Source organism: Cygnus olor, chromosome 2, assembly GCF_009769625.2.
Source record: "Cygnus olor isolate bCygOlo1 chromosome 2, bCygOlo1.pri.v2, whole genome shotgun sequence".
Lineage (NCBI taxonomy): Eukaryota > Metazoa > Chordata > Aves > Anseriformes > Anatidae > Cygnus > Cygnus olor.
The window spans coordinates 20,866,134-20,879,136 of record NC_049170.1 but is presented as its reverse complement, the minus strand read 5'-3'; the positions used below and the strand labels follow the sequence as shown (position 1 = coordinate 20,879,136).

Below are 13,003 nucleotides of genomic sequence, written 5' to 3'. Positions count from 1 at the left end.
CTAATTAATAAATACATGCATGTTTTACACTCTCAATATTGATTCAAATTTCCATCCATGAAATAGCATGTTTATCAAGTGTTCTTCATATATAGTACATTTGGCTTGCCATATCTGCATTTGGCTTGTCACAGTTTCTACAGATAATTATTTTTAATTAAACAGACTGATGCTACCTTGGAGATTGATATTACACGACTACAGAACTTCAGAAGAAAGGAGACAACTTTATACTTACAATTGTACTGTGAGGTGGCCATCGTTTCCAGTCCCATCAAACTCAAATATTTCAAGTGCTAGTGGTCCCTCAAGACATATTACACACATCTTTATGCACCAGAAGTAGGATCTTAAGGCTTGCTTAATAAAATATAGGCATATAGAACTACTTTAATTGTTGACAAATATTTATGCCTCATGACAATTCATTGTTTTGTCATAAACAAAGACAAACATTTGCTTTTGTGATCTCTTCCAAAGATCACCCAAGCAAAAATATTTGTGTTTGTGGAGATTGCTGGTAGAACATAAATCTCACTACAAAGCCATCACTGGCTGCTGCTGCGGCCTGTCATGAAGTGAAGTTTTCTACTAACCTCTCCTTAGCGACACCTTTGTGAACTTATACTTCTAAATACTTAGAAATTCTAGTACTTCCTGAATACTTAGAGTTCTAAATTCTAGTAATGCTTTAAATAAGCACTTTGTGTTCATTTATTAAAAAACAAAACAAAAAAGACACACTCAGTTGATACTTTAAGATGAATATTTGGGTGCACCTCAGATATAAACAGAAGTGCAAACATCATCCAGCACCCTAGCCTCCAGAGTGTTTGAGAAAACAGCATTTGCTTTTCCACCATTAGTCAAGCTTTCAGTGTTTGTTGATACTGAACTGGTGACATTATTTAGTGAAATAACTAACAAGTTGAAGAAAAATAAATCTAAATGGGTTCCTGTCATCTCCCTTCAACTTTTGCTTAACACTGTATTTTTCATTTGCTTTTTTTCTGCTTTCTTTCATAGATAACTTCTTGTACCTGCTCAATGCTCTAAAGTATTTTTCCCTCTTCTTCTGTTTCACGAACTACTTTTTATCATAATTTATTTTAGACCCTTTTCTACTTTTGTTTTTTTCATATATTCCTTCCTCTACAAAGTGTTAAAAATATATTTATTTATGTATTTTTAGCCTATCAGCTTAATACATGAGAAAGGACTGCCAGTGCTACGACTATCCTCCTGTACCCTACTGCAGCTTCATTTTCACCTGGAAGATGTGTGTACAACAGGAAATATCATTATATAAGGATACATTGGAGATAAAGGGGCAACTCAAATAATAGAAAGCAGTCAGTGCAGACAGGAGAACATGCTGTCTCTGTGTCATCTGTTATGGTGGAATTGCACAAAACTCAGTGTTATTTCCAAGACGTGTGTTAGATAGTCTTTTGTCTGATGTTGTCATGGTTCTTGACTTCACCACACAGGTTACCAACAAAATGGTCAGAGATCTGCCGTGTAGGTGCTCAAGTACAGTAAAATCAGTGGTTGTTGACTGCTTTCGCTTAGGTGAAAAGATGGCTTTGACATGCCGTAATGTGTCCAAATCTTTCCATTGCTTTGTAGCAAAATACAAACTAGACCTGCTGCAAAAGTTTTAAATAATCCTTGCTTTGAGCAAGCTTTCAGTTGTTGTAAAGTAAAGCATATCAGGATCTGTGAATTACAAGACTGGATTTGGCTCCACAAACCCAAGCCAACTAATACCTTACTTTAAAAAAAAAAAAAGGAAAAAAAAGCCCACAAAGCTTCTCACTACCCCAAAACCTAATATACTCCAGAAACTGAATCTGCACGTTCTTTGAGCCATCATCATGACAGGTGGATGGATCTACTCCTATGGATGGTCTTTTCTAACTTTCCATGGGAGATAATGCTGCAATGAAGAGCCATGACAAAGGAAATTGTATTTTAGTCAAAAAATTTAGGACAGATATGTTCAGAACTTCAGATCAGCCATCATATGAAAAAGGTCCAGCTAGTACCATAACCTGTCCCCAGTAGTGGCCAACTAAGGATGTCTGGGGAAGAATATAACAGAAAGGGAACTGCATGTGCTGGTTCCCCTGATATTTTGCCCATTGCTCTGAGCCACTATAATTTTAATTGCTCTGTGTTATCTTAAAGGTATCTAATTTTCAGAAAATATTGAGTAGTCATTCTTCAGAAATTGAGTCCCTTGTCATTTCAGATTAGAAACCTCAAAGCTCATCTGACAAAAGCTTAGAGGGAGTTGATAATCCACCTCTGAAACTCCCAGAGCCTGAGTGCAGGAGACACTGGAATGGTTAACTGTCTGAGCTGCTCATACTACAGCATTAGATCATGGGGAAAAACTCTGTAGAGGAGACTTAATTTCTGATTTCTTTAAGTTGCAGAGCCAGGGGAATCACTGTTAGCTTGTCTGCTCATGCTGTAGTGAAGCAGAAATCTCTCTCAGATTGAGAGCTCAGGGAGTTTCTTTCCTCAAGGGCAAGAGATGATTCAGGGGAAGCTGCTGGAGGAGTCTACCTGTAAAACAAAGGAGTGGAAGAGAGAAGCAAGGAAGAAGTGATAGAGGACTGGGGATATTTGTGAATAGTTTCTCTAGTTAACTAGTCTCTCCCTGAAACTAATCAGAATGTGGTTTAGATCTTCTTTGCTTGGCAGAGATAGGACATTCCTGCATTTTTAAAGCAAAAAAAAAAAAAAAAAAAAGGTACAGAATAGCACCTTAGAGAGATTCTTCAGCCTATTTCAGTATCTTCCTGTGCACAGGCCTAGCTGTCAGTGAAGCCACAATTTTCGCAAATTGCATAGGAAGAGAAGTAGGGAATATTTCTAGGATGAGACAGTTACAGAACATAAACTAGCATAATTAGTGGCAAGTCCTGAATGCAATTGTATCATGCATAAATAAACATATTTGTCCAAATTCTCCAGTTTCTCTCTGCCTTCTTATACTTTCAGAATCTTGAAATCCTCTGAGTCAAGCTAGATGCTTTTTAAGAAATTAAAAGTCTTTGGATTTATTAATAGTGTTTTAGAATAGTCTCATTTATTTACATACACATGCACAACAATAAAAAACAAACAAAAAAGACTCAGATCAGAGAGGTGATGCTTTACATTTAGTTTGTTCATAAAAAAATATTATTGGAAATAATTGTTTTCATGAGACTGTGTTGGAGAGAAGAAAATTCTCAGATTTCTTCATTAGGTAAGACTTACTTTTCTCCTCATCTAGAGTAAAGCTCAGATTTATCAAATTATGAAGAGTTTACCAGAGTTTTTCTTCAGGAGATTCTTATTAGGTGATGAAAAATTTGTAGCTGTACAAACTGCTTTTCATTAGAAGTTAAGCTGAGAAAAAAAAAGAAAAAAAGCATAGCATTGTGTTACCGCTCCATCTATGAAAATTGTCCTGATAACCAGTTGTTCTTTTCTCTACTCTAAGCCTGTCCCCTATCACTTTGCTGGAAACTAAAGCTTCACAGTTTCTCCAGTTCTTCGTTGCTCTTAATAAATAAATAAATGCATTATGATAACAGGCATAGCTTGCAATTTCTGGACTGCTCTTAGCAGAAATGTGATAAATATTGCTATGGCTGTTCATAGGTAGTAAGTAAATTCCAGTCTTTACTGGTAGATCTCTGAGTGGAAATTATATAGCTTGATTTTACTAGCAGCATGTTACTTATGTGTGCAAATAGGGTTCCTTTAAAATACATTCTGCACAATTCTGCACAGATATACAAAACTGTGATATCACTGGGACAAGTTCTGGTTTTGTTAAATTTGGCTTTGTAACAGAGTTTCTGGGATCTTTTCCAGCACCCTGCCCTATACGTCTGTATTCTCAAAAGGGGAAGAGAACTATATATTCAATTATCCATGCTCAATTCCCCACATACACGTACCCTTTTTTTTTCTTTAAGCTTTGACATGAACGTTTTATTTTGTTGCAGACGCCTTACTTACATAGATAAAGACTCATGGACAGCTTGTAAAAGTATTTGAACAAGTTCAGTGCATTGAATTTTTTTAAACGAGGTTGCTTCCTTGCAGCCACCTTGAATAGGCTGATTTCATGCCCTGATCCAGCGTGTACTGAAGTGAAAGTGAAGACTGCCACTTACTTCAACTTAATTAATGCACTGGATTGGGTCTGAAATTAATTTATACTCTTGTCTAATGGAAACTGTTGGAGGGGTTTATTTTTGACTCTTTTAGCTACAGTTAATAGGTCTGCAGTTTTTATTAGATTTAGTAGGCAAACTACTTATGCAAATGTATCACACAGGTTGTTAGTTTTCAAGGGTCTGATGCAAGACCCATTAAAATCAATGTCAGCCCATTTACCTAAACGGACTTTAGAGCAAGCTCTCACACAACTGAGCTAATGCTGCATAATAGTGTGTGGTAACATTATTTCATGCTTTCTGGTGTTGATTTTAATGCCAATGTCTACTAGTCTTAAGTAGAATTCACTGTTAATAGATGATACATGAATATATGGAGACCTACTCTGCAGGAATCTTTGTATCTGAATAAGGAAGACAGAAAAGAAATGCATATCATGGAGGTCTTGTTTCATGTAATTTAAGTATGTTTGTATGTTTCTGGCTGTGCTAACGACTGTGTAATATGAACATTTATACTATCATTTTATATTACCATTTGGGAAATAGCAGCTATGCTGTTTCCTGTGGCTGGACTCGTGTCACATGTTGAAGCTTGGCATGCAGCCAGGAAGCAGCATCAATACCATGTGCCCAGTCACACTCCGTAGATGACAGACAACAGTGCAACAAAGCATCTGTATACAGAAAATGTTCATCAAACTTTTCATAAGTATTTCATAAATCCCCATCCCATGAATATGGAATTGTGTTGTTGACCATGAGCACTTCATTCACAGAAGACTTTTCACACTGTAAATCATCCCAAATCATCAGCTCCAAAACTCTATTTAGTGTAACAGATGTTTTGATGATTAACACATTGATATAAAAACATCCCTAAGAGCACCCATTTTATATGACAACAAGGGCATACAGGTATATTCAACTGCAGTTATTGCACTTCATGAAGCAGTACATACAAAAGTTGGCTCCAGGTTTTTGATTTTTCATGTATCTCAGTGTATTGGACTTGCATGCCAAGGTTTTCAAAGCAGGGGGGGCTGCAGGGGTGACCTCTGCGAGCAGAGCCCAGAAGCTGCCCCATGTCAGATCAGAGCCAGCTCCAGTCAACTCCAAAAAGGATCCAGTGCTGGCCAGAGATGAACCAGTGAGCCAGGATGGTTGGACCTCAGTGAGAACAGATTGAAGGAAGGGGAAATAGAAAAAACAACCAAACAAAAAGAAACTGCTGCTTGAGAGAGGGGAGTGAGAAGCAGCCCTGCAGCCCCCAGGTCAGTGCAGAAGGAGGGCAGGAGGTGCTCCAGGCACGCAGCACAAGTTCCCCTGTGGCTTGTGGAGAGGCCCCTGGTGCAGCAGGCTGTCCCCCTGCAGCCCATGGGTCCCACATGGAGCAGATCTCCACGCTGCAGCCCGTGGAGGAGCCCCCGGTGGAGCAGGTGGATGTGGCCTGGAGGAGGCTGCGGCCCATGGAGAGCCCCCTCAGGAGCAGGCCCCAGGCCGGAGCTGCAGCCCGTGGAGAGGAGCCCACGCAGGAGCAGGGGGTCTGGGGGGAAGCTGCCACCTGTGGGGGACCCGTGCTGGAACAGTTTGCTCCTGACAGATGGACCCCGTGGTACGGAGCCATGTGGGAGCAGTTCTTGAAGAGCTGCTGCCTGTGTGCAGCCCCCGCAGGCTCACTTCAGGAAGGACAGCATCCCGTGTGAGGGACCCCACATTGGAGCAGGGGCAGAGAGTGACTGTGAAGGAGTGGCAGAAATTAAATGTTATGGACTGACCGCAGCCCCCATTCCCCTTTTCCACTGTGCCACTCAAGGGAGGGGGGGGAGGGGGGATGTGTTTTTAGTTTGCTTTTAATTTCTTGCTCCTCTAGTCTTTTAGTAATAGACAATAAATTACATTAATCTCCTTGAGTCTGTTTTGCCTGCAATGGTAATTGGTGAGCAATCTCCCTGTCCTTATCTCAACCCTTGAGTGCTTTTTCATTGTATTTTCTCCCCTAGTTCCTTTGAGGAAGGAAAGTGAGGGAGCAGTGTGGTGGAGTTTAGCCAGCCATCAGTGTGAAACCACCACACTCAGCTACCCAATTTCTCTTTGATGTGTGAGGATGCTGGTAGGGTAGCATTTCTTGGTCCTTAAGTTATTACTCACCAAACACAGTTGCATGAGCAATTTTCACAAAGGATTTTAGGACCCAATTATAAACTCATAATTAAAATGTCTTTTTATGAAGTAGAGAAGTAGATTTTATATGAACTTTTAAAAAAACTTTAATTTTGATTATTTGCCATGTACAACATAAAAATAAATGTAAAAAAAAGTGCAAAGTAAAAATAAATAAATACATGTTCTGAGCTTGCTACTTAAAAAATCATGATTCCTTTAGGTATAATGGAACTTCAACAATTTGCTGCTGTTTTCCTGCAGATCTAAATCCAGACTCAGTGTTCAGAAGAGCAGAGGTTATTTTCTCTGAAATTGTTTTTGATTAGTCTGCTTTTCATCTGTGTGCTAATACTGAAAGTATTCCTGAGTATCTCCAGTCCTGGTTTTCAGTGATCATGCAGCTTGGATACAGAAAGCTAAGCTTTTATCCTGTGTTCCTTAGAACATACCACTGTCAGTGGATTTATCTCCAAATCCTTAAACAGCTTCAAATAGACACTGATTTTTAAAAAGAAACCTGTACAATATCTCTCCCACTCCTGAATGTAGTCTGAAAATTAGAGCCACACAACACTAAGGAGATGAGTGGTGGATTGGGAACATCTTTTCCACACTTGGCGAAAGGTGAGGGAAATATTGTTCTGGCATGCCAGGGTTAGGCAATTATTGAATCGTATGATTTTAAGTTACTGAAATGCCACAGATGGATAGCCTAATTAGTACTGAAAAAAGAAATTTAGATTCTGTTGTTTACATAACTGTCATATATATCTACAGACTGGATATAGTGCTCAAGTATATGCTGAAGTTTAAAGTTAGCTTTTAAGACTGAGCAAGGTGAGTGCAACTCAGGACAGTAAAAGATATTTATTATGAGTCTTTTATTAGTGCCAGCTCATTTTTCCCTGCAAACCATATTGGAGTGTTAACATTTTAGTTCAAATCGTCCCAGCAACAAGGAAACTGAATGAATATTGCCACTGTTAAGAATGAAACATGTCAACAGCAGATACTGCAACAATAAGCCTAATATAAATGACTACATAGATAGCAGCTTTAAATGCAAGTAATTAGTTTTGCATTAACGATATGTTGCTTACAATTTCTTTTCAGATTGGAATTAGTTAATGATTGTCTAGATTTTTATATTTCCAATTAGTCAGTTTTAACTATTAGATAAATACTAATTAATGTTTTATAAATTTTAATTTCTTTAAAGCAGACACAGTTAATTTATAATTAAGAAAAAATATTGCCTACTTTATGTAAAGAAACTAGATTGAACTCATGCATACAGTTTTTGCAGATCACGGCAATCATAACAATTTATAGACTGTTATCCAGAGCAATTTTCATAGTGAATTTGAAACCAAGTAGACAAGAACTAACTGATACGTAATGTGACTTAGTAAACAAGGTGATATTCTTGTGGCCTTCGAGGTATGTTCCCATCTTATTTATGATCCAAAATGATTTTGCTGATTTCAGGATATTGCTTTGGATGTTTATGAATGTACCGAAAACATAAAACAGAGTTAACAAGACCCTTGGTAACCTTACGCCTAATGTAACTTTCAGTGTGAAGACATCTTCACTGCTCTTGGTGAATACTGCACACTAAAATAATTGGTGTGCAAGTCAGGAAGAATTTGTTTCTGTGCATTATTTTCTAAAAACAATAGGGAATCGTGACAGAAAAAAAATCTAATAATCCTCCATTTAAAAAAGCACTCAGGCATTTGCTTAACTACTGAATTTAGTAAGGGGCCATTTACATGCATGTGCACTTTTTATGACTGAGATCATAAGGCTAAACTGATCAGTGCTACAAAAGCCTGAAGATAGTTTAACACACAAGATCAGATTCGTAACAACACATTCAAGCATTATTGATTTAAGAATAGATTTAAAATTTTATTGGAGAACAAACTCAGGTAAAAACCTACTAGCAAACATATAATGAATATGACAGTTATAGGGAAACAAAGTGTGTTAAAAATACTCACAAATGTTCTGTAAATGCAATTGTTCATGCAATAAGTGACCATAGGAAAGGCAAATGTATTAACAGTATAATTGCAATTTGTTAAGAAATTGTGTGGGGTTAATTTCCACTGTAACAGAACAAGCACAGGCAAATTAAAACTGAACTATGCAGAAGTGCATCCCTTAGTGGAACTGACTGCAGCTTAAGTCATTTTCACTTCTTAAATACTTCCTAGGTACTATGACAAAAAGGGTCAGAGGTAACAAAAGAAAAATATAGTTATCTAATATCATAATTCCATTCTTTTTTTTTCAGAGAAAATACAAACTAAGATTATAAAACAATTCATTTTTTGAAAAGATTTTTTAAAACATAGGACCAAAAGTTTGAAAACAAAAAACAAAACAAAACAAAAAAACTTCATTTAAAAATAAATTCAGTGTGTTATTAAAATTTCTATACTTAACTATCTAGAGACAACTTTCATATTCCTTTTGAAGTAGCATAAGTGAAAAGTGAAAGTAATTTTTTGAGTAACACATTTATAGACCACATCATGAATGTAATCTTTTTCATCCCTTTTAAAAGTACATGCCTTTAGGGGATTTATGATTTAATTCTGAATTCAAACAAACAAACAAAAAAAATCAGTAGGTTATTATTTTTACTGTGTCAAAATCCATTATTGTTGTTTTATGTGCATATTATGACCAATGTATGAAATACGTCTTTTCTGGCAGCATGAATTTATACTGTCAGTATAAAATGATATCAGGAATATTGTATGAAGCTATTCATTTGTGATTATCTGACTCAACATGAAGGTAAAGGATTGCTAAGCTTGTAAGGGTCAACGTTAGACAGCAGAGTTTGAGCTCTTCTTCCTTGTAATTGTTTTGCTAGTGACAAGATGGTAAACTAATATTATGTATGCAGTTTATCTGAATATATTAGCAATTCATCTTCGGCCAAAATACTATTGATATTCATGATGCAGTTATTTTAGAAACAGAGCATGTTTCAGCAAAGTTCTCCCACTGTACAACTGCATCCTAGTAGCACAGAATATACACGATCCTATGCTGATTGGATTAAAAGTAGCAAAATAATGCAAAAATCCATGTATCTGTAGCATTTGACTTCTGAGGTCAGAGGGCAATGCTTGCACCTTCTCAAAAGACAAGCTAAGACCCACCCATGAACTTTTGCATTTGATCTGCTCTTCTTCAGCATCCTGCTATCTTTTTCAAAGGTGGTGACATAAATTTGTCTTTCCCTTGTTGCTTACGATTATAATAGTAATAGTTTCTTTACTCATCTGTCACAAATTGACCTAGAAAAAGATTAAATGCATACGATGAAATTCTAGACATTTTTTTTCCTTTCCCTGCACATCAAAAAACCAAACCAAAACAACAACAAAAAAGTCAAATTTCTCCCCTGGGAGACACTGGTAGTGTGAAGAACATAAGGTCAGCATAAACAGCTTCTTAGAATTCAGCTTTCACAAATAGTTCTGATGTTTCTGCTGGTAACATTCAGTTGCAGTGATTTTAGTAGGAAGAAAGGGGAGTTTAAATGTCTTCAATTAATTTGTGTAAATGATCACAGAACGTGTTTTGTTTGTTTGTTTGTTTTCTGGTATTTTTTCCAGTAAGCAAAAATGGAACACTTCTTCCTTTGTCAGTTGTGTGAATAAGTTAAATTTTTAAATTTAAAAATAATTTTATTCTTGTTTTCAGTTGTGCTCTGGCAAGTGTTACCTAGTCATTTATTTGATTAAATTCTCTATCAAGTCAGGCAAAGCTACGGAATCCAAATGATAATAAATTATTAGTAAAAAATCTTTGTTTCTTACTTTGCTGATGGTTCAGACCTTACTATGGATAACAGCTTTGTATGAAATAAGTTCCTTGTTAATCATACATGGTCTTTGAATATTTTTTTATCCATTCAATATACAAATAGAGGAAGATCTTGAGGGGTTTCAAAAATATTTTTTAACCTTTTCCTGATACTGGTAAGTTTCCCTAATACTTTGGTATTAACCTTTCTGTACAAACATGGCAGAAGCAATAATGGGATCAAAAGAAATGCTGGATTTGAGCTTTAGAAGCCAAATACTGCAACAGCAGCAATGTTGTTAGTATGATGTGACAAAGTGTGTGTTTTAATAGTGTTCTCTGCTTAGGAGCTGTGCTTTTATACAAGTTATTTTACTTTTTTAAAAGACTTTATATTCAAAATTGGTTGCCTTCCCAGCAGCGCCTATACACTTCTCAGAGGCAATATAGGTGATTACTGAAAGAAGATAACCAATAAATATTCCTTTCTGGGCTTTGTTTTTTCCTTGTAGGACCAGCTGAACCACGGCCTCCAGCTTGCAGCAGTGAACAGTTCACATGTGCATATGTGCAGCAGTGTTTGTCCCTTGATGCAAAATGTAATGGTGTTCAAGACTGTGTGGATGGAAGTGATGAAATGAACTGTCCCACAAGGACCCCTTCCACTGTATCTCCGAACTCCTGCAAAAAAATGGAGTTCCTGTGTCCTTCCAAAGGCTGCATCCCAGCCCTCCTGATATGCGATGGTGTGCCTGATTGCCCCCTTAACGAAGATGAAGTTGGCTGCTGTAAGTTACTTTCATTGCTACAGCTATAGCCATGCTACCATGCTAACTTTCTTTCCTAAAACAGTGACATGAAAAAGAGCAACATGATGTAGTGTAGAATTTGTTATTCCCTAGTCAAGAAAAAACATTGTTTATATTGCCTATAATGCGTTACCTGGAGAGACACTCTACATTTGCGAACAATTTTGTTTATGCTTTCTTATTCCCTGGCTATCGACTTTGACAAATGCTTGAAAATGTTTGTATTGTATTTCTGTTAATAATTGAAAGCATTTCCACTGTTTTCCATAGATCAGTGAGTTGCATTTTCATTGTCTCATCTCTTTACAATATGACAGAGAGATTTCTGCAATTCAGTACCATTCACAGAACTCCTGTTCTTTCAAGGATTTCAAAAGCAAGTCTGTTCATCTAGTAACAGCAATCTTTGCCCTGACCAAGGAGAATGGCCCACAATAAAACACAAGATTAACAGGCTTTCAACTGTAACTGTAAAGAGACACCATGAAGTTTCAGATAGACACAAAAGTGAGCATCTGCCCATTTCAAAATGTTTCATTTTTGGCAGATGAACTGAAGCCAAATTGAAAATTCAGTTGGAAGAGACCTTCAAAGACCATCTAGTCCAACTACGTGGCCTCTTCAAGGCTAACTGAAAGTTAAAGTACATTATTGAGGGCATTGTCTAAATGTCTTGAACACTGATAAACATGGGGCATCAACCACCTCTATAGGAAGCCTGTATCAGTGCTTGACCAGATGTTTCATTACAGGAAAGCCAGAATAATTAGCTACATAGTTTTTTACACATAGGAGAGCATTATTTTCTAATCTTTTAATTCTGCAAGTTTTTTTAACTTTTTATTTTTCACCTGATTAGAACTAAAGCAATTAGTAAAATATCAGTTTCCAGTAGGATAGAAATTACAGTTCTTTAATCATTTGGATCAAAACTACTCAATATACGTGCAGGTCAGTACACAAGCAATTTCTTTTAAAAATGTCTCCATATACATAGGATGGGCTTTGCAGCCTATCTGTATACATGGTTTTGTTGGTGAAAAATATGATTTTGTAAGAGGCCTTAAAGTCTGTGTGCCCCAAAAGCATGTGGAAATTCTACTTGCCCCAAAGATCAAATACACATCTCTTAATTTATCTTCATTCAATCCTGTTGCCTCCTCAGCCCCTCCTCTACTAGAGACGTCTCTGCTGTATCCCATTACACGTACATCCCAATGCCAGACCACAGTAGCTAATGTGTGCTTCCAAACAACTGAGATATCATTTCATTGCCTTTGACTTCTAAGCAATGCCCAGAGAAAGAGGGGAAATGAACTCCTGGTCTATTCAAAGAACAAAAATTCTCTGTAGTTATTATAAACCTTGGAATTGTATGTGAGGTGGGAACTCTGTTACATCTGTAATCATAATGCTACTCCAATATTCAGTTTTGATGACACAAACCTGTAAGTTTTGACAATATGAGACGGGAATACAAAAGCAGCAACTTGTGTTTTTCTATGAAGATATTGGTTGCAGGGCAAAGCAAAAAGTAAGTGGTTAGTGGTGGTTTGGAATGGAATCAGTGAAAAGCTGATTACTGTCATGCACTCAGTTCTCTCACCGAAATATATATGCTATGAAAGCACAGCATTTCATCTCTGTTTCTGGGGAAAAGTGAGAGAGAGGAAAAGGAAATAGACTAAACAGACTTTGTTAGATATTGAAATATTTGCATAATCTATAAAATCATTGAGTGCTGTGCTAGTAACTCCAGCCTATGTGTACTGTAATAATAGACTGTGAGGTTTCTTTTCAGATTTTGTAGAGACCTGAAATTGATTTATTCTTTTTCTTAACCAGTTATGAACACAGAGTAGGATTTCAGAAACAGGCTGTGGGTTTTTGTTTTCTTGGTGAAGATCATGTCTCCCTGATAATTTTAGAAAATTTAAATTCAGGAATTACTGACACCTTCCATTGTGTGTATGCCATGTCTCTTAGCAATTTCATTCATTTAAGTGTAACAAT

General features: G+C 36.8%; 1 protein-coding gene across 1 annotated transcript in view; it reads left to right on the top strand.

Moving 5' to 3' along the window:
* The window catches only part of MALRD1 (MAM and LDL receptor class A domain containing 1), a 265,114-nt gene that overhangs the window by 198,093 nt on the left and 54,018 nt on the right, over positions 1-13,003 (top strand). The window contains exon 35 of the mRNA XM_040550276.1: positions 10,694-10,969. Coding sequence (XP_040406210.1) covers positions 10,694-10,969 — 276 coding nt within the window. The remainder of the gene's footprint in view (positions 1-10,693; positions 10,970-13,003) is intronic.